This window comes from Pteronotus mesoamericanus, unplaced genomic scaffold, assembly GCF_021234165.1.
Source record: "Pteronotus mesoamericanus isolate MK-2021 breed Mesoamerican mustached bat unplaced genomic scaffold, CSHL_Meso_final contig_90, whole genome shotgun sequence".
Classification (NCBI taxonomy): domain Eukaryota; kingdom Metazoa; phylum Chordata; class Mammalia; order Chiroptera; family Mormoopidae; genus Pteronotus; species Pteronotus mesoamericanus.
Window position 1 is genome coordinate 43,580,410 of NW_026555277.1, and position 23,300 is coordinate 43,603,709.

Genomic DNA, 23,300 nt, shown 5'->3' on the forward strand with positions numbered 1-23,300 from the left:
AACTTAGTGAACTTACAAGTAAAATTGTGGTAAGTCAAAAAATTAAGTTATATTTCCTCAATCACAGAATAATCCAAGTTGAACTTATATATTCTGCTTTTATTCCAGTGGAGTTTTTTCTTTTGTAAACATAAAGAGACAAAAACATATTTTGTGAATTAATGAGTTTGCTGGCCAAGCTAACATTAATATAATGTCATATATTATAAAATAAAATGATTTTTTAAATTCAGTGGAGTTTACTCTCAAAATTAACTAAAAAATCACATCTGGAAAGTTAATGTTGAGTTGTATATTAATATATAATCTTAACCTAATGAGTATATGTGTATATGTTTGCATTCATAATTCTTGGTAACATAAATGATTTTTTTCTCATGCTACCAAGAGAGTAATGATTTTTGCAGATAAAGGCAAGATTGAATAATTTTCATAAAAATTTAAAATTGCAGAGAATCCACACTTAAGGAACATTTCTAATAATCCAGAGCTAGAGTGTCCCTATAGATCATCTAGATCAACACCTCAATTTTACAAGTGGGGAAATGGAGGCCCAGAGAGCTGCTTACACAAGGTAACAAAACTGAAATTAGAACCCAGATTTCCTGATTTACATACCAGTCACTTTTCACCATACAACTTTATAGTTTATATGATATTTTATATACTTTAACAGCTCTTATTAAGCATCTTGCAAATTATGAGGATCATACTATCTTTGAATCTTTTTTTCCCTATTTCTGTCATTCTCTGTATACTAATAAATGACAAACCCTTACCAAAGACAAGCTTACATAATTTATCTGGCTTCATCTTTTTTTTATTGTTGTTCTCTTACATTTGTCCCAATTTTCCCCCATTGCTCTCCCTACCCCACCCACCCCCCACTCCCACAGTCAATCCCCACTCCGTTGTCTATGACCAAGGATCATTAATACTTGTTCTTTAACTAGGCCCTTTTCTGCTGGCTTCATCCTGAATGTTTTGACTGTTAAATTTTTATAACTTTTGGTATTTCTAATTTCCTACACTCCCAGAATGCCATTGATTTTTCTTTACTGCTTTTTTGTTGTTATGACACCTTGTTTCCTGAGGAACTTTTGTTGTTTCTATAGTTCTTGCTCATATTTAAAGGAAATTAGGATTTGAATAGCCCCTCTGGTAGCTGGGTTTTCAAATATATGGGCCAATGAAATGCAAAGATTCATGGGGCCTGTAATGTCCTTGTTAATTTTGATGAATGGTGGGCACAGAAATCTTTCAAAGTCCATAGGTAACTGTTTTCTCTTTTAAAAACCCTGACTTGTTGTTTATTCAAAAGTATCACTTAAACTATGATTAATTTTCCTAAACCAGACTTCTGGCCAAGATAAGGCATAGGTAGATACACTTTGCCTCCTTGCATGACCAAAAGAAGGATAACAACAAATTAAAAAAAAAACAACCCATAACTGCCAGAAAATCTAACTGTATGAAAGTCTGACAACCGAGGAGGTAAATGAGAAACATTCATCTAGACCAGTAGGTGGGTGAAGACGGGCAGCATGGCAGAGAGGATGCGTGGCAAGGTTGTGGCGGGAGGACTTGGTGGTCCCACATTTGTGTGTGGATAAACCAGGAGGAACAGCTGGGGAGCGAGACAAACCACGTAACCCAGGGTTCCAGTGTGGGAAAAGAAAGCCTCAAAACCTCTGGCTGTAAACACCTGTGGGGGATGTAGCAGTGGAAGAAACTCCCAGCCTCACAGGAGAGTTCGTTGGAGACACCCACAGGGCCCTAGAATGTACACAAACCCACCCACCTGGGGAATAAGCACAAGAAAGGCCCAATTTGCTTGTGGGTAGTAGGGGAAGGAACTGAAAGCTGCGTGGACAGCCAAGCAACTGGCATTGTTCCCTCTTGGACCCCTCCCCCACATACAGTGTCACAACTCAATGAACTGGGTTGCCCTGCCCTGGCAAATAACTAGGGCTCTGCCCCTTCCAACATAAGAGGCATGCTCAGACAAAGAAATATGGCCCAAATGAAAGAACAGATCAAAGCTCCAAGAATAGAACTAAGTGATGAACAGATAGCCAACCTATCAGATGCGCAGTTCAAAACACTGGTACTCAGGATGCTCACAGAAATGGCTGAGTATGGTCGCAAAATAGAGGAAAAAGTGAAGGCTATGCAAAGTGAAATAAAGAAATGTATACAGGGAACTAAGAGTAAATGAAGGAAACCAGGATGATTGGGAGCAGAAGGAAGAGATAAACATTCAACCAGAACAGAATGAAGAAACAAGTATTCAAGAAAATGAGGAGAGGCTTAGGAACCTCTGAGACAACTTTAAACATTCCAAAATGCAAATCATAGGGGTGCCAGAAGGAGAGGAAGGAGAGCAAGAAATTGAAAACTTATTTGAAGAAATAATGAAGGAGAACTTCCCCAATCTGGCCAAGGAAATAGACCTCCAGGAGATCCAGGAAGTTCAGAGAGTCCCAAAGGAGTTGGACCCAAGGAAGCACACACCAAAGCACATCATATTTATGTTACCCATGATTAAAGATAAGGAGAGAATCTTAAAAGCAGCAAGAGAAAAGGAGGCAGTTACCTACAAGGGAGGTCCCATAAGACTATCAGCTTTCAAAAGAAACCTTGCAAGCAAGAAGGGACTGGGAAGAAGTATTGAAAGTCATGAAAGGCAAAGACCTACACCCAAGATTACTCTATCTTGCAAAGCTGTCACTTAGAATGGAAGGTCAGATAAAATGTTTCCCAGGTAAGGTAAAGTTAAAGAAGTTCATCATCACCAAGCCCTTATTATATGAAATGTTAAAGGGACTTATCTAAGAAAAAGAAGAAAATCAAAAACTATGAACAGTAAAATGACAACAAACTCAAAACTATCAACAACTGAACCTAAAAAAGACCAGAACCAAAACAAACTGTGGAAAAGCTAGAACAGGAACAGAATCACAGAAGTGGAGATCAGAGAGGAGGGAGGAGTATGAGGGGAAAGGTACACAGAACAAGAAGCATAAATAGTAGGTACAAAATAGGGGGAGGTTAAGAACAGTATAGGAAATAGAGAAGCCAAAGAACTTACATGTATGACCTACGGACATGAACTAACGGGGGGTGGGAGGAGGGCATGCTGGTGGGATGGGGGTTGCAGAGTGGAGGGGAATAAAGGGGAGAAAAAAATGGGACAACTCTAATAGCATAATCAATAAAATATATTAAAAAAATTTTTCCTAAACCAGCACATTTGAAAATTCATATGCTGAAGTTCCAGAATGAAAGCTTAGTATCATTGGACAAGTTGTGTTTCTAAAAATATTTTCCTATTGACTGCCTCTGTCATTCGACTGGTATTTTATTGTTAGATTACATGATATATTTAAGGAATTGAGAATGTGCTAAGCTAAATAAAGAATGAATGTTGCCTCTTAAGTGGATTGAGGAAAGTGATTACCAAACTAGACTATCTTCTGAAAGATTTAAAGTAGATTTAAAGAGGTGGCATGTTACAGCAGAAGGAGTTTTTAAATGAGAATTAAGACTTCTAGGTTCTAGTCCTAACTTTGCCACTAACTGAAACTATATGATATCATGCATGTCATTTTCCCCTTCTAGTTTTCACCTTCCTGACTTGGGATATTTAGGGATTGAATGATTTAAAAAAATTTTTTGCATCATTGATTTTTCTGAGTCTATGAATATTTCTTTTTGATTTTTATTTTTAATTACAGTTGACATACAATATTATAATAGTTTCAGATTTAGCCTACAGTTATTAGACAATATATAACTTACTAAGGGATCATCCCATAATATCTAGTACCCATCTGACACCATATATATTTATTAGAATATTATTGGCTATATTCCCTGTATTGTACTTCATATCCCCATGACTATTCTGTAACAACCAATTTGTACTTCTTAATCCTTTTACCTTTTTCACCTATTTCCCCAACCCCTCCACCCTCATCTGGTAATGTCAAGATGTTTTCTTTATCTATGAATCGGTTTCTGTTCTACCTCTTTGTTAGTTTTTAAGATTTTTTGATAGCTATGTATTTATTGCTGTTTTACTGTTCATATTTTAAAATCTTTCTTCTCCTCCTCCTCCCTTCTTTTGCTCCTCCTCCTCCTCCCCTTCTTCTTCCTCTTCTTCTTCTTGTTCTTCTTCTCGTTCTCCTCCTCCTCCTTCTCCTCCTTCTTGAAAACCATTTAACATTTCATGTAACACTGATTTGGTGGTGATGAGCTTCTTTAGCTTTTCCTTGTCTGGGAAGCTCTTTATATGTCCTTCCATTCTAAATGATAGCTTTGCAGGGTAGAGTAACCTTGGTTGTAGGTCCTTGCTTTTCATTATTTTAAGTATTTTCTGCCAATCCCTCCTGGCCTGCAAAGTTTCTGTTGAGAAATCAGCTGCCAGTTATATGGGAGTTTTCCTATAGTAATTGCTTTTCTCTTGCTGCTTTTAAGATCCTCTCTTTGTCTGTAATCTTTTGCATTTTAACTGTGATTTGTCTTCGTATAGGCCTCTTTGTGTTCCCCTTATTTAAGACTCTGTACTTCATAGATCTGTATGTCTGTTTCTTTCATAAGATTAGGGAAGTTTTCTGCCATTATTTTTTTTTTCATTTCTTGATATCTCTCTTCTTCTAGCATCCTCATGATGCGAATGTTGGTATGCTTGAAGTTGTCCCAGATGCTCTTTGCATTATCTTAATTTTTTGGATTATTTTTTCTTTCTGCTGTTCAGATTGGATGTTTTTGCTTCCTTTTATTCCAAATTGCTGATTTGATTCTCATCTTTATCTACTTTTTTGTTGATTCCATATAAATTATTCTTCATTTCAGTTTGTGTATCCTTTAATTCTGACTGATTCTTTTTATGATTTCCATGTCCTTTTTAATACTGTTGAAGTTCTCTACAAGTTCAACTACTCTTCCCTAAGTTCATTGAGCATCCTTATAACTGGTGTTTGGAATTCTGCATATAGTTGATTGCTTGTCTCCATTTTGTTTAGTTCTTTTTCTGGAATTTGTTCTGTTCTTTCATTTGGAACATGTTTCTTTGTCTCCTTATTTTGGCAGCCTCCCTGTGTTTGTTTCTATGTAGTAGATAGAGCTACCACATCTCCCAGGCTTGGTAGAGTGGTCTAATATAGTAAGTGTTCTGTATGGTCCAGTGGCACAGCCTCCTCATTCACGCACAAGAGGCACTCCAGGTGCAGCCCCTCTTGTGGGCTGTATACACTTTCCTGTTGTAGTTGAGCCTTGATTGCTGTTGGCCCATCAATGGGAGGGATTTACCCCCAGGCTGATCAGCTGCAAGGACTGGCTGTGATCACCAACCACCAACCTTCATCCACCATGGAGGATCAGCTGTGCAGAGCTCCACCCCACAGAGCAGGACTTAACTTCAGTGGGGCTCTGGTGCTCGCTGCATCTGCCCCATAAGTGTGTCACTGTGGAGGAGGTTGGGTGGTGCTTTGACGTGGTCTGAAGCTGCCTACTGGGTACACAGGCTCTGGGGCCTCCTGGCATGTGCAGGCCAAGGGTAGCTGCTGCCTGTGTTCTGCCCAGGTGTACCTGGCTTGAGCTACAAAGCAATCTGCAGATGGCTGCTACTTGTGCTGGGCTTAGAGGTGCCCAGGAGAAACCAAGCAGCTAACCATGGCCTGCCACTTCTAGTGCTGAGGCTCGGATTACTTAGCAAAAACAGCTTAGGTGGGCCCACGTTTGGTGGTGGTACAGGGGGTCTCAGGGAATCACCAGGGCAGGGCAAACAGTGATAGCCAGATTGATGGAGATTCAGATATGGTGCCTCCCTGCTGGCTCTGTGGAGGAAGGACTTTTCAAATGAACAATGGCCTCTGCTAGGGCTTTTGTCTGGGAGAAAGCTGCACCCCAGCTCAGTTCCTCCTCATATGTACCTGGTGCCTTTCAAGCTGCTATCCCAGTGCTGGAGCTCAGAGGGTGTGATTCTGAGTAAGCCCTTGTGTCAGCCCTTTAAGCGGAATTGCCTGGGACTCCAGATGCCTTCTGTCTCATTCAGCCACAATCCCTGCTGGTTTTTACATCTGGAAGTTATGGGGACTTCTGTTCCCAGTGCTGGAACCCTGAGCTTGGGGCCCTGGGCTGAGGTTGAAACCCCTGTATGGGGCTGGGACTCCTCGCTCCTCAGGCGTGGCCCCTGTAGCCGAGAAATCCCTCCTGTTTTTATCTGCCATTCCTGGGTATGGGATCAGCTGGTTCTGCATCTCCGCTTCTCCCACCAGTCTCAATGTGGCATCTTCTTTAAATCCCTAGTTATAGGACTTCCATTCAGTTAAATTTCAGGCAGTTCTGAATGAAGGTTGTCCTGTAGGTTAGCTGTAATTCTGATGTGGTTGTGCGAGGGTGCAAGTACCACGTTTACCTATGCCGCCACCTTGACCTGAGTGGCCTGAGTCTATGAATAGTTAAATAAGCATACTTACAAAAAGACATTTTAAGTTATTGTTTTAATAGATAAGAGTTGTTTTTTTTTTTTTTAAATCACTTTCAGATGTGATTAAAGGCAGTTGAGCTAGTGATGGAAAATAATGGGGAACAAATAAGCTGAGTTGATTGGGAAAATACAAGTTGTTTCTTTTTAATGATTCTCCCTTTTCCCCTCAAAAAGCTCAGATATACAGTGAGCTTTGTGACAGCTGTTTGTTTTATATTTCAATTGGGAGATGTATATACATATATATCAGACAGACACACACACACCCATATACACCCTCTCCCTCCTTCCAGTTCTTCTGTGCATGGGGTCAATCTGGGACATCAGGCTGAGACAAATAAGCACACTGTTACTTTGATGTTAATGAGAACTGTGAAACTTCAAGATAACAAAATTTATTTTAACAATATCAGTCTAGAAGAATAGGCTATTTTAAAATGGAAAGGGAAATAGAATTGAAGTTAGGGTTTAAATTTTGGCTGTGTCATTTTAGGTAAAGCCGTGTGTCCTTTCTGTGTCTTTTTCTTCTTTGTGAATTGGGGATGGTGGTTAGTAATAGCTACCTTACTTAAAAGATTATTTAAAGGCTCCAAAAACCTAATGCATGTGAAAATATTTTCTATAACTTTTTGTTGTTGTTCTGATTATTATACCTGGCTTATTTTCATGCACAGATTAGCCAAAACAATCTTATCACTGATGTCTACTCACCTTATACAAAGTAAATATTTAATAACTTTATAAACAGATATCGACATAGCTATTAGGTTAACTAAGGCCATTTTTATGATTTTTTTTTTATCATTTTACTAGCTCAAATAGAAAGTTAAAATGAATAGCCTATTACTGAATACTTATTTACTTTATATCTTTATCTTGGTAAAGTTACTAACCTGGTAGAAATTCTACTGTGGTTTTTATTTTGTAATGATAATGAAATGAATGATAATAATAATAATGTCAGCTCACCCTTGCTAATGATCTCTGCCTTGTATTTCTTGAGTTCCAGAAAAAATTTTTCTTAGCTCTTTCTAAGAGCGCTAAGCTGCTCTTGATTACTCAGTTCATTTGAACAAATGGAAGGAACAAAAGAGTGTATGTAGTCAACTCTTGATTGCCAGTGCTCTCAGTTGCACAGATAATTCCAAACAGCAGCTACTTCAGATGTTTATATTTAGCTCATGACTAGATTTAAGTGTTTACCTTTGAATATAAGCATGTCTGATAATCCAGGAACTCACTTGTCTTTGGTTTGTTGCAATGATAATTCAAACTTGGAAGTGTTTTGCCTGAATTCAAAGTATATTTTATTACCTAGAATACATTGGCCAAATACTCTAACTTGTGAATCTTCTTGTGAGAGTCTTGTTTCCTTCATTTCCTTGCTGCAAAGAGCTCAGATATATGCTTGAGTTACTTTTGCTTCTTTTTTTCCTGCTCTGAATTGGCTAATTCACTCTTTGCTTATAGAAAGATGTTGGAAGACTAAATTTTTTAATACAAATGTTAACATTTATTATTTAACTGACTTTGGTTCTAAATTATCACCGAATCTCTATTTGGTTATATTGGATTGTAGTGATTTAAATAATTCGCTTTGGGTTTGTGCAGTCCTGAAAATTCTAAATTGATCCTCTCTTCCGTATTTTAGACTTTTTTCCTTTAAGAAAAACACAAAACCTATCTCTATTGCCTTGGATGTAGTTTTTACTGCTGTGAACTAACACTGTTACAGCATAACTCAGGCATCCCTATAAGGCAGTGCCTGAAAAGCTCCAGGAATGGCAGAACCCCTTTTCCCAAATCACATTTAATAGGTTTTCTTGCTTTCACAGTGCCTTTTTATTTTCACTTAGATTCTTCAGTTTTTTAATTGCAGGTAGTGTTTAGTAATTAACTATACTTTATTAAAGACATTTACTCATGGATTAGGGTAGGGATTCTGTTTCATTTTAGAACCTTTTAATTCCCATAAAGCTATGCTTGGTAATGTTTAGTTAGAACTGTCTGTGCATAAGCTTGAACATAGAATTTAGGACTGAAATGTAGCTTAGTTCTGGAGGTATTTGGTGGTTTCCTTTTATGCTCCTATTAATATAATTCAGTAATTATTTATTTTTCTCTATTAGTAAGAAATTAGGTAAACAGTGACACTGGCAATTTCCTAGAAACTTAACTATAAACTGCCTGGAGTAATTATAGACACACTGATTTTCTAATACCGTTTTGCAGAACTGGGGGAAATACATTTCCATGGACTGTATTTCAAGGCCATGGACTATATGGCTTTGTTGAATGCAAGTCTTGTCTAGATTTCCAAAAATTTGGTTGGATTTTCTACTTAAAGTGGGAGAGTTTTTATTTTACTCTTTTTATGCTAGATGGGACTTTCCTCTAGTGTTCCTTTACAATAATTTTCATTATTGCTTCATTATGTATATAACCCAAGGCCTTAGAATCTTCAGAAGCATATATAAGTTTTTCATTGATTTATGTGTTTGTATTTTCATCACATGAAAGACAAACATGTACTTAATATCAAAATTAAAATTCATAAAGATATAACATAAGATTTAGATATTTTAATATTCTAAATTTTTACATGGGCATTTTGTGCTATTTAGTTAATTACTAAGTAAAATTATAAGTTTGTCTCTTCTAAAATGGGAAAAATTAGAACGACTTTAATATCCCCTTAATTGGGAATTACACTTCATGGAAAGTGGATCAACTATTTTATGAATGTTAAGTTAAAAGTTTCTTCAGAATACTTGGCAGCTAGGAGCAATTGTACAAGATTAATGAAGTCAAGATTACATTTTTAGTTGTACTCTAATAGGTCTATTAAGTATATATTTATTTATTATAAGGTTCTATATGTTTTCAATATTGATGAGTTAAGCCTAATTGTTCTATAGAATTGTGTCATCCATATTTCAGGCTTTTCAACAACATAAAATTTATATCATAGAATTTTTATGAAGTTTATCAACAATAGGGCTCTGTTTATATAATATTACTGGTCAGAAACTGACTTTAAATGAGAATGCATTATGAGTAGAGTACTTATATGTTCTGGTTTACCTGAGATTGTCTTGGTTTACACTTGTGTTCTTGATGTACTAGTCAACAGTGCCTCCTTTCATTTAAGAAATAAATTCCTTAATTCTAATTTCTTAATTTCTAATTCATATGATGAATTATATGAATGAGTTCACATACTAGAATTCTTTCAACAAATATTTATGGAGAACCTCCTATGTGTCTGGAACTGTTATAGATGCCCAGGAAATAGCTACTAGGAAACAAATTAAAAGACAAATGACATATCAAGCAAATCAGGAAATTTTAATCGTTATTGTTGCCAAAAAGATGATCAGGTAAATTGTTTTTGTCACAAAATATAAAAAAAGAATATGTCACTGGTGCATGATAGTTAAATATTGCTAGAATCACAGCACATTATATATTTAGGTAGAAAGTAACCCTATCAACCGTTTTGAAAGATTAAGGGATATGCTATAGATGTGTCAGTAGGATGTTAAGAATACATTGTTTTTATAAAGTGAATGAACACTTCAAATTTTTCAACTTTGTTTTATACTAATAGATATAAAAAAAACTACAAATGCTTATTTGACTGAATTAAAATTGTTTTTGACATATAGTAGAGCAGAAATCTCAAATGATATTGCTTGTAGCCTGTAAAAGCTTATTCAGTACACTTACCATTTTCTTAAACAAACTCTAGAAGGTGAATCAGCTAACCACAGGCTTGGCTAGTGGAGGTGTACAAAATATAAAGTGACAGAGCTAGGTAGGAGGCATAAGTTTAAAAATGTTGGGAGACACCGATCTGGATCAGTCTATATATAGTCACACAGTCAAGGTCATTTTCTGAACTTTTGAAATTCAATCAAAGAATGTATTTTGTCATCTAAAGTATACTTTTTGGATTACTTGGGATAAATTCCCAGAAGTGGAATCACTAGGTCGTTATTCAGGTGTGAGGTGATATCACATTGTAGTTTTAATTTGCATTACTCCGATGATTAGTGACATTGAACATCTTTTCATTTCTATTGGCTGTCTTTTGGAGAAGTGTCTATTCAGGCCCTTTGCCCATTTTTTAATTGGATTGTTTGGTTTATTTTTTTGATGTTGAATGGTATAAATTCTTTATAAATTTTGGATATTAACCCCTTATCAGGTGTATCATTGGCGAATATGTTCTCCCATTCAGTGAGTTGTCTTTGCATTTCATTGATGGTTTCCTTTGCTGTGCAAAAACTTTTTAGCTTGATGTAGTCCCATTTATTTATTTATTTTTCTTTTGTTTTCCTTGCTTGACAAGATACATCAGGAAAAAATATTGCTACAAGATGTGGAATCTAATGAACAAAATAAACTAACAAGCAAAATAGTAACAGATTCATAGATAGAAAGCAGATTGATAGCTGTTGGTGGGGGGCTAGATGGAGTGGTGGAGAGATTGAGCAAAAAAGAAAAAAAGAGAAAATTCATGGGCATGAACAGCACTGTTGTGATTGCTGGTAGGGAGAGGGGATGGAGGGAGGTGGAGGTGGGTATAGAGAGGATAAATGGTGATGAATGGAGACTTGACTTGGTGTGGTGAGCGCACAGTGCAGTGTACAGATGATGTGTTGTAGAATTGTGCACCTGAAACCTATATAATTTTGTTAACCAATGTCACCCCAATAAATTCAATAAAAAGGGGAAATAGTATACTTTTAAAAAACATCCTTCTAACAAAGCTTTGGTGGAATAATGAGTTGGCCAATCATCTGTAACTTCTTTGGCAGTTATTTCTTTGGGCAATTAAGAATTAGAACATGTTCATAGCTAAGATTATAGTTTCTTAGCATATAATTCACTTTAATTCAAAGAAGGTAATGTTAGAAAGGGTTAAAACAATAACATAAATTCCTTTGAAGTGTTTCCTGTATAATTGCTTAGTCATATAATTTATATGATCCTTAGGTTGATTCTGCCTTCTGAATTGTAGTTTGTGTGCATAGAAATATTTGAAATTTTTTTCATACAATTCAAAAATGAACTTCTAGGTGTAACATTTTCTAAGTAGAGAATTTTAAAATCTGTTTATATAGATTTAATCCACCTAGCCATTAGACTTTATTTATTCTTTACAAGATCTTAAATAATGTTAAACTATAATTTTCTTAAATATAAATTAGTTTGTCTTTTAATACCACAATATCTACCATCAAGATATTTTAAGTTTTAAAAAATACAGAAGGATTTCATGAAGACTATGTATGACATCATTGTCTTAAAGTAGTTGTCATTATTTTTTCTCAAAAACACTTGTGGTTTATTTGAAAGAGTCTAGGTTTGGCAATGAGACCATCTGGCTTAGAATCATGGCTCTATTGATTACGAGCTATGTTATCTTGAACATATTTTTCACTTTCTTCAACTCTATTTTCCCAAGTTTGTTGAAACAGATCAAAATTCTAACTTCTAACCTTAGCACATAAAAAGTATTTGGACCATCATATGTGCTCAAAAAATGCATATTGAATCTGAATATACATGTTTTAGTTCAAATTTTATTATTTATCTATTGTTTTATTGGATTTGATTTTCTACTGCTTACACAGCTGTGAAGTGACCATTGAGTTCAGCCAGTTACAATGGTTACCAGACCGGAGACAACTCCAATATGACTCAAATGCTGCTAAAGTTCAGAGCAATTACATCTGGCTTATCAATTGCTGTGTCTGCGTATCTCCAACTATTCTGGGAACTACTGATTTAGAGATATTTATTAGTTCATTTCAACTTTACTGAGCACAAAATAAATGGTAGACACTGTAGTTATGTCTACTTTGTCATAGGGATGCATGTAACATAGACCCTGACTTTAAAAAGCTGTCAAATAAGACGTACCCATTGTGGCCTATCATTTGTTCTTTCTCCCCATGAATTGTCTCTATAGATTTATGAGTAGCACTAAGATTCTTATCTAATTCACACCTAGTCTTTAAACCTGGGTGGGGAGCCAAGAGTCCAGCAGAAAGCATGTGCTGGCTATCTATTGTTGGCAGAACTTGCTGCCTTTGCAATTCTTCTGGGTCCACTGTGGTTATTATATATTTTTTTACAAGCAAAGATCTTTTTGAGTAATACCCTTAAATGAAACTATTATAATCATCTAGTAGTTTTATTTTCAAACATTTGCCTCTTCAAAAGTGGTGTCCAGCACTGCTGAGGTTAGTTTTCACCACTGCTGCATTGGTTGTTGGTGGCATTATATCCCCTGTGAGGCTCAGGTATTCACATATTATATCCTCCTTGCCCTGAATAAGATATGCAGCTTTTTGCCTCCAAGTTAAAAAATTTAATTAAAAACCCTTATTTTATTCATTTGACAGTTGTAAAACCATGAACATTTTAAAGTTACATTAAGAAGTGATATTTATAGACTTTTTATAAATTCCATCTGTAACCTACAGTTATTGTTTCAAGTTATCCTGTTTTAAAACCTCGAATCATGCATTTTTGTGCATTTGTAAGAGAATGTCCCAGTATGAGAATGGGACATCCTATTTGTGAATAAATGAATTTTTGTTTATAGGCTGAACAAACATGCATTTACTTTTAATTTCATGTTTAAAAGAAAAAGGCTAGAAATGTTTTTAAAATATTTTGTTCAAGTTCTACTTTAGCAAGTTCAAAATCATCCTGTGATGGGAGACCCTTGATCTTTTCTGGACCTAGGCTTTATTTGTCTTCTATCTTTCTTTGGCATTTCTTAATATTTGTGCCCCAAGTGTTGTGAATTCTATATGAAAAACATTAGCTAACCTTCGAAAGGACTTTTGGAACATAATATGGTTTCATTATATGATGATAATATTACCTATTGTACCCAGAAATCATTGAAAAAGTGAAAATTGAGAATGGCAAGAATATGCTATTTATTCCACTGTATTCAATGATGAAAGAACAATAAAAGAAAAAGTAATTTTAGAATATATATGAAATCTCTGTTTCTCCTCTACAGACTCATAATCTGAGTTTGTGATGAGTGGAATTGGTATTATTGGACTGTTATATAGTCAGATACTCAGTACTATAATTTGGGAAAGTGTGAACTATCTATGATTATGTAAAAACACAAATAAACAATCTCCCTTAGTTGTTTTTCAGCTTTGTTTCAACTTAAAACTTTTAGCACATATTCCCATCAAAGTCTTAGCATTGGCAACAGCCAGGTCCCCTGAGATATCCTGATACCTACAAACAATGCAAAATAAAGGTGACCTAGACTTGGCTATCTAGACTGCTGATTAAGCAATCAGGGGCAGGGATGCATTTCATGGTGCCAGGCCTGGCATGGGGGATTCATATAAGAGCTAAAAGAGCACTAAACCTAGAAGACCGCCAAATCAATCTGTTGGGGAAAAATTCCAATATTTGGGAGTCTAGGTCCACATACTAGGTCTGGTAGAGTTAAACATAGGAATCCATGTAGGGAGTTCTTGACAAAGAGTTTAGAATTTGGAGGAAATAAGGTCAGAGGGACAGGCAAAAGAGAAAGAGAATGAGCATGAGAGTGAGAGATGAAATTAGTAATGGAAAATGTCTACATGCAATGGTAGGTATTTGTGACTTAGACTGGAAGGGCTTTGTGCTAGTGGGTTGAGCTCTGTTAAAGATCAGAGGGTATCATAGGTACTTCCTAGGTAAAATTCCATTTTAGTAAGGACTTTGAAACACCATATTTTAAAAAACTCAAAAAAAAAAAAAAAAGACAAGTTGTAAGGAAAATTTTGGCTACACAATCCACTGGATGAACTAGTTTTGAGAGGTGGATCATTTAGGAGTCCCATTCTCAATTTATCAGAAGGGTTAAGAGGACAAAACCTGTGGCCAAACTGCTTGTTTTGAATCTTAAATATATGATTTAATAGCTTAGGACTGGGGAACATTGGTTGATGTTTTTATGCCTCAGTTTCTTCATCTTTAAAATGGGGATAACAATATGAACTATTATACAGGGTTGTTGTGAGGAATAAATGAGTATACCCACAGACACACACAGTTTGGGGCAAAAGTAGGTTTACAGTTGTTCATATGAAAAATAATACAATAATCAATAAATAATACAAGAATAATCTCTGTTTTGTGTACTCACAATTATAAACCAACTTTTAACCCCCCACTCCCACCCCTGTAATTATACAGCGTCTGGCAGAAGTAAGGCCTGCTTGAGTGTGGTTGGTAACTCTACCAGTAATAGGGGTGTAATAATTTATAGTTTTAATTTGAACATTTCACCTAAGATGTCATATGGTGTGTTTGAGTGTGATATTGTTATGTTACAGAATTATGCACTAATGATTTTGTAATAAAAGATTTTGTAATAAAATAGGGGGCGTTATTTGTGCTGGACCCTGTGTAAAACTCTTCCTAGCAAAAAGCAATTGCTATATAGGTTTAAGCAATTATAATTATTGTACAATGAGGTGCATTGGGGTAGGGCAGGAATTTCCCATGTTTACACTAGGCAAGTTGTAAATATATCCTAGAAGTGGGCAAGGTAAATGGTGTGTTTATACTGGCCATTGTCCTAAGCCTTAGTTGTATCAGGGAGGTTCCTCAAACCTCGCTAGTAGGCATACTTCCTAGATTTCTCCTGGTAACTTCCCCTTGGCTTGCACCTGACCATCTTGGTTTGCAGGGGAACTATACCCTAAGGCAGCAGCACAATTAATGTATGCAGATATTTGAGTATATTTCTCAGTCTTTCATTGGCGTCACAAACACTGGATCTGGAGTATTTGGGAATGCCGAGGTCTGCGTGATCTTTGTATTTGGGCTCAGAACAAGGAGGCCACATGCTATCTGGGGAGAGAAGGCTTGGGGGAGAGGCATAACAGAGGCTCTTGACTGCCAGGCCAGGTGCTAATTTCCTGAGTAACTCCAGGCATATCACTTTATGTCAAGATTGGTTTTTACATCCATAAGATGTCAAAGTTCAGTTTACTCACCTCTTTGGTTGCCTGATTGATTGCCTAGCCAAGCTTTTAAACTTCTTATTTTGTTAACAAAGCATTATGAGAAGTTATAAATTTCTAAGCCTTATGTGGCATTAAAATACTAGGTTCCTTAGAGCATTGCTTTTAACTTTTAGAAATTCCCTACTGTGTATTGTCAGTCTGAGGGAAGATACCTCTGCCTTCCGCTCCATAGGTCCTTGGTTTAAGAATTAGAAGACCTGAATCCAGACCCAATCAAATGCTCAGACCTGGTCAAGTTTCTTTACTTCTTTATACCTTAGTTTTTAATCTCTGAAATGAAAATAACAATGCAACCTTTAGCAGGAAAATTAAGATAACACAAGTAGTCTTTTAAGATGGCCTTGTTAAATAAAGTTTGTTTTTCTTCATCTTTTCTTTCCTATCTCCTAATTCTGATGGAGCTCCTGGAGAAAAAGCCAATTCTGTAATACTTGGTGGCAGTATCAAACAAATAATATTTTTGTTCTCCCCAAAGGCCTAAAGAATTCCTTGTTTCTGAAAGTCCAGAAATTACCATTTTTATGTGTAAATTATGGAGATATAGCTGTTGACTAATTAACATTGATAGAGAACAGTAATGTAAAGGCAGCCTGTCTTACACTGAAGACAAGATGTTTTAGGATACCTTCATTTCCGGATCCTAAAATGATGTGCTAATAAAGCACAATGGGCTAAAGCCCCAGCTGTGAGGTTAGGACCCTAGATGGCAGAATTCCGGGGATTGTTCCTGTTCTTTTGGGATCTGCAACATGAATAGACCTCCGTTGATCCAGGAATTGACTTCCTTCTGCAGCTAGAAGGAGGGGAAGCTGAAGGAGAGGTGAGTGTGCCTAGAATAGACAGGAGAGTTTGACCTTAATTTAAGGAGTTCCTGGGTATCCTTGTCTTCTGTATACACAGAAGATTTTAATGACATTTTAAAATGAGAGTTGTTTATATTTTAAGAAGGATATTCTCATACATTCAGTGAAAAAAAAATCTATGAGCTACATTTCCTCTGTAGTGGTCCCTAAGTGAATTCTAAGAGCACAATTGCTGCATTTATTAAACTTTTCATTTACTAAGAAATGGACAGTAGCATATGGGAGCAATGACAATAGCTGACTGATGAGAAAACAAATAAATTCCAGTATTTTGCTGTTTTGAAAAAAGTCATTCAGAATTTAGTCATATTGGTTCAGCTGTTGTAACCAAAGACTGATAAGATAATAGAGGTCTTTGTGGTGGTTTTGTACTGAAATCCTTTATCTTTATGATGCACTGGGGCCCTTTAGAGTAGGAAGCTTTTAAAACTGCTGTTGGAATCAGAACTCAAATTAGCTGCTGGTACTCTGGGACAGGAGTTCCTTTCTCAGGCAGTCACCACAGAGTAACTTTTATCAGGGGACCTTCTGATAGATTGTTCGTTTCTTCAGCTTACCCTATTTATTTTTTGTTGACTTTTTGCTGCCCTATTTTGTGACATTTAAAAGAAGGCTATATCAAAAAAGGCCAATGCTAAATGATGGACCGAGCTTGTGAAGTGGAGACATCACAGCCCATCTGATGTGTGAGGAGGCTGCAGTGTGAGGCGCAGCGGTTGAACCGGGTTACCTGTGGGCAGAAAAGATCAAATGCAGCTTTCTTTTATGACTAGCATTGTATTTTGGCTTTCTTCTTAAACAATGTCCATTAAAAAAAAATTAGAACTGACCAGGGAATTGACTCTTAAGAGCTTTTCTTTTCAACTTAATTTAAAATCTTTCTGTATTGTTGGCCGAGTTCCCTTGATTAATGCCGCTGTGGAATTACAGTTAAGTGCTTTAATCTTTCTAGGATTGATGTGAAAAAGCATATCTTCATCAGAACTCCACTCCAAGACCACCAGTACCCCTCCCCATTGTTCTAAACACAGACACACTGTTAGTCAACCAGGCTTCTTGTAATTTCATTTTTAGGTCCTATTAAGTTTATTATAGTAACGTGTGATCCAATACCGGAGAATGGTTAGGTAGAAGTCTTACTTTAAATTCCCTACACACATTTCTAGATAATGCCATTTGTTGATATTAATTTTATTTGGCTTGGGAAACATTGTGTTTTAACACCATTGCCCTTCATTTTAAAAAATGAAGAGATAAAAAGTATGCAGAGAAATTTACAAAATTTAATTTACTTGTCCCTGTGCACACCTCCCCTTCTTCCCTCTTCCTCATCTGTCTCCCCATGTGTCTCCCCTACTCTCTCTCTGTCAGTCTTTCTACCACTGTCCTTATTTCTGGGTTTTCTCTTTAGAAAAAGTTAGTTATCACCACATAGCAGTGATACACTTTCAGAGGACAGCTATAAGAGTGACCTGTTTAAAATTTTTATGTTGTGGAAGTCCTAGGTATGAGAATACTGTAAAAGAGGTGAGACAAATCTCTATTTTAAAGTGTGCTGCAAAGTACTGCCTTGTCCAGGTGTGGAGTCTTTAGTGCCTTCCCAATGTTCAGTCTTCTTTCTAGCACCACTGATTGTAATTACATATATTTCATATGGGAAAAGTTAACTAGCAGGTTGTGGTGCTAACTTTTGTGATAAATTTTAAGCTTGATTAATTTTAATTTTTTGTTCTACATCAAGAAGTGTTTTTTTTTCCTTATTAACTTATTATTTTACTTAAATTCTCATCAATTTTGAATTGTCTCTGTTGGTTTTGGGGCTACAGAGATAGGTAGCTATAGTTTGAAGAGTTAAAAATAGTCTATTTTTAGCTAATTGTTTCAAGTTCTTCAGATTATAACTAAAAAGGGCTAAAAGGCTGCTTTTGAAACTGTTTTAGTGAGAGATGTTATTTGAAAACTTTTGATGAGGGAAATTGCTGCCATATTTACATTTTGAAAAGTGTTTCCTTATTTACACACTATTGACTTCCTATTGAGACTCAAAACTTTAAGTACAACTGGTAAAGAATTCAATGGATCAAACTCAGTAAATCTGAAGTCACTGGAATAAAGGCCCCTAAGAAAAAAATGTGTCAATTTTAAAGGTCTTTCCTAACTGAAGACCATTTTGTGATAGAGCCAAAGGTTAATAAAATCAGTAGTGAATGTAGCAATTTTACAGATAAGCTATTCACAACAAGTGTAGTTACTTGAATAAAAAGCTAATTCAGTTCTAAAATGCCACATGCAGTAGCAGTGAATAGCTGCTTTTAGGTGCTTTCTGGAGGAGGATAAAATACAGAATCACGGCACTCTTCTCTTCCAGCGTCCCTGGCTGCCTGTAAATTGCTGTGAATGGGGCTGTGGGCTGACAGGCTCTATTAAGACAAACTGCCTTTCTCATCGGAGAGATAAAATAAATCAGGTGTTTAGTCAAATTAAAATACTTCAGCTGGAGCAGGCCCTGGGGAGCACTGATCCACCTGACTAATCTGAGAGAAACTCAAGACAGATGTGGTTTGGGGATAAAGACGACCCCATGGAAAAAAAAAAATAAAAAACTGCTGCACTGTCTTTGGAGTTGGAGAATAGATACAGTTTATAGTGGAAAGTGTCAGGCGCACACTGTGTGTGATATTGGATAAAAGCAGGCACGCTGACTTGTAGAGAAGCTGTGTACAGGAGCTTTTTCTGCTGGTTCCCTTTTTTGTGGTTTATGGAACTACCTCTGTGTTTGTGTGGGAGAGACACATTTCTGGCAATGCTTTTTAGAGAACTGTTTTAAGATAGCCTTAAGGATGTGAACCAGATGATGTTAGGCAGCTACTGATGACCTCTGCTGGCCTGGGCAGAGCCTCAGTATCTGGTCTACCTTCCTTCCAAGTTGATTGTATCAAACCTCAAAACAATTTAAGACAAGATTTTCTACACAGAGTTAAGCTACCTCAGAAAAGCATTCTATGTGGTCCTTTGTCTTCCTTGACATAGCCTCAGCATTTAGGTTGCCTCACTATGTCCCATAAATTGTCTACTTCATTAACAACACTGGTAGTTATAGTCATGTTCGATCGAACTCATATTTTTTTAGATAATTTTTGTTTTCAGGATGGTCAGTGTGATTCAGACTTGATGTTATTTTTGTTACCGCATCATAAATATTTGCTGTTAATTAAAACAGAAAACCGAGCACCACAGAGTTTGAACCATTCATTACATGTGAGGAAATACAATGGGTACAGAACAGAAAAATAACCACATGTGCACACAGATTAGCCTATACATTTAAAGAATGTAAGCTATTGTATAGGGTAGGTTGCTTTCTCTTTAATTTGACCCCCAAGGAACTAATGGCGTGCTCTCTCTCTCTCTCGAATTACATATATATAATTTCCCATTCAGGGGTAATTTTAGATTTGTTATATACTACTGCTGAATTTTCATGAAATTTCATTACAACTGAATTTTTTTATTCCATTTATGTCTATTCAAAATATATCTGTGCTCCCCAAATTTAAGGAAAAGATAGTGACAGACTAATATAAGTACCTAAATCCTATTAAAAATATTGCTATCTGCTTTGATTTTTTTCTCAAACACATATTTTTAAGTTTAATGAAAAACTTATTTAGACATCACCAAATTTCTATAATTAAACAATTTGAATCTTTTTTGTAAAAAAGCTTAAGTAAAAGGGTGTTATTCTGTAAATTTAGATATACTTAAACATGTCTATCAGCACCAATGCATTTACAGACCTGTTGGCTTCACTTTGAACAGAAGAGGCTAAGCAGTCACTTAGGTGTTATTCTCAGCTTCTCTTTTCCCTGTGCAGAGGCGACAGAGGAAAATATTGATGACCATTGAAAAGACATTGTAAAAACTGGGAGAAGAGAAAATTTTCCAGTCTCTGTATTGGTCTTTGACCCAAATTTCCTATGAATGCTCTTCTTTATTAATAAAGAATTATGGTTCAGTAAGTTTCCCAGTATCCAATAAGATTTCTCTTAACTCACCTCAAATAGATAGGTATAACAAGAAAATTACACGTAGATCAGAATGTTGCAAAAAGTATGTGTAATAAAATGTGCATTTTTCTAATTTATCTATTTTCATAGGTTTCCAAACTATTCTTCACACTGTAGCCAGAATGACCACACCATTCTTTTTTAAAATACCTTCGTGATTTTGGAATATTCTTAGAATAAATATGCAGTTGATTAACATTGTCTACAAGGAGCTGAAACGTGTGACCTTTTTCTACCTCTCTATCCTTATCCGGTATTCTACTCCCCCTTATTTTCCTTGCTTAGGCTTTATCATCTCCTTTAACCTTCCGGAACACACCGAAACTCCCCCTCCCCCACTCCAGAGGGCCCATGCCTTCTTGTTTTCTCCTTCTGAAAAGCTCTTGACCACCCTCCAACTCTTTGCCTAGTTAACTCTTTTCATCTTCCTGTCAATTTCTTACTTTTTCAGCCATACCTTCCCTACACTTGGGCCTCCCAAACTTGGTTAAACCTACTCTCAAATATCTGTCTTGTTTGTAAATCTTATTTAGTTGTAGTTTACATTCATATATATGATCACTTCATTAAGGTGTCTCCCCACTTTGGACTACAAATCGCATGACATTAGGGAGCTTGGCTTTTTCTTACCGCAGATTCAGTTTCCTTAGCTCTCGATGTAGTACCTGGCATAAAGATGCCATTCAGGAAATATTTTTTGAAAATTAAAAATGAATGAAATGAGTAAATAAATTAATTTCATACTTGTTTTATATCTTCCTATCATATATATATATATATATAATATATAAACATATATGTTCGCCAAGCTTGTGTTGCTTTTCAAGAAATTTTTGGATTCCCGGGGTAAACCTGCTTTTGCATTTTAATATTTCTGGATCAAGAAGTTCATTCTTTTACCAAGATGAAATTCCTATTGCCGAAATAAAAGCCGATTTTAAAAAATCAATTTGAGTACCTAGAAAGACAGCTCTTCACTATCCTTGATACAATATTTGTTCCCTTGTCAGTAGAATACACTTTCTAACATCATTTCTGTTATTTTGTTTTTCTTTTAATTTTGATTTTAGGCCATCTTTCTGCTCAGTGAATCTTTAAGGGATAATGATATTGACAGTTTGTTTGTTTAGGATTTGGATTGGCATTAAGAATCCTAAGGCAGCCCTGGCCAGGAGGCTGAGTTGGTTGGGGCACTGTCCTGTACACCAAAACGTTTTGGGTTTGATTCTCAGTCAGGGCACATACCTAGGTTACAGGTTCAATTCCCGGTGGAGGCGCGTACAGGAGGCAGCAAATCAATGTTTCTTTCAATAAACATATCCTTGGGTGAGGATTTAGGAAAAAAAAGAATCCTAAAGTGGTTCTAAATGTTGTAGCTTCTTTGCTGACATCAACCCTGTGGAATCATGTATTAGAAAGTGCTAGCCAGCATCTTCTGATGGCTCCCTTTCTCCATGGGGCTACTCAGAAAATATGGCCACTGTTAATTAAAATATTTTTAGTTTCTCAGATTACCCTGGTGCTTTCTTAGCAGGAATGAAGGGGGTTTCATAAGGAGATTGGAAGTCTCTACTTCCACACGCACAAAAATCGGCAATCTTTGTCCCCTTTGACAGCTGGTGGCATCTTTCTGAAAAGCTTTCAAATCATAGATCATTTCTTCATAATGAAACCTGTGTGGCTCAAATACAGTGGGTTGAAATTCTTATCTTATGCTACAGTAAAATGCTCTAATTTAGATTCACAAAAGGATTCTGTACCCTTTACTTAGGAGAGCTGTGCAATTTGCCCATAAAAAGACTGCTCAGCACCATTAGTGCATACCATAAGTGTTCACTGACATCATACTCATTAAACAGCACACCCTTATGCATAACCTTTTCAACCTTGAATGTGTTTCTTCCCTTTGAAGAATGACAAATGACAAAGGGGAGAGGGAACCCCCCAAGCAACATTGCCTTTAAGGATGAACTTGGGAACTTTAGCTTGATCCCCTCATAGAGGGGAAAAAAAAGTCAGGTTCAATCCTTTCTTACCTGAGGCAAGGCAGTTGTCTCTTCGTTCCATGGCTGAGAGAGTGACCCCTGACTTCTGAGCTTCAGAGACAGATCTTTGCACAATAGAAAAATTTTATGAGGGCAATGACCAGAAAATTCCTTAAATAACATTTATTAAGCACCTACTATGTCTTAGGTCCTATGCCAGTCACTGACAGTAGAAGTGATTATAGAATATTAATACAACCCATAGTTTCTAATCTTTGGTACTAAGTATCATTTGTTTACTAGCTTGGTCTGATAGATTTGGGGGAGGAGGGGAGAGGAGTGTGGTAAAAGGGAGAAAATGGACTAAGTAATTCTGCTTTTTTTGTTTTTAAGAGAAAGAGGGAAGAGTGAGTGAGAATTTTATTGGTAACAATACGGTTTCTTGGCAGGGGCAATGCCTAACCCTAGCATCCATTACATTCCTACTCTGTAACGCTCCTACATTCACAATGACCTCCACTTATTCTCCTGTATCTTTAAGTGTCTTAGGGTAGTCCCTTTCTAATTCTGTCCCCCTCCTATCCTTTCCCCAATTCATTCATACCTTTCTCAAACTTGTGAGATATATTCTTGTTTCCATTTTAGGTACACCTGAGAGCCTGGCAGAAAAAGAACGGCAGCTCTCTACCATGATTACCCAGCTGATCAGTTTACGGGAGCAGCTCCTGGCAGCGCATGATGAACAGAAAAAACTGGCAGCCTCACAAATTGAGAAACAACGGCAGCAAATGGACCTTGCTCGCCAACAGCAAGAACAGGTGAGC

At 36.4% G+C, this 23,300-nt stretch overlaps 1 protein-coding gene across 25 annotated transcripts in view; it reads left to right on the forward strand.

Moving 5' to 3' along the window:
* Positions 1-23,300, forward strand: part of SOX6 (SRY-box transcription factor 6) — a 606,402-nt gene that overhangs the window by 386,303 nt on the left and 196,799 nt on the right. For all 25 annotated transcript variants that reach the window (XM_054586042.1, XM_054586045.1, XM_054586046.1 and 22 more), the window contains one exon: positions 23,122-23,294. In XM_054586042.1, the coding sequence (XP_054442017.1) occupies positions 23,122-23,294 (173 nt within the window). The remainder of the gene's footprint in view (positions 1-23,121; positions 23,295-23,300) is intronic.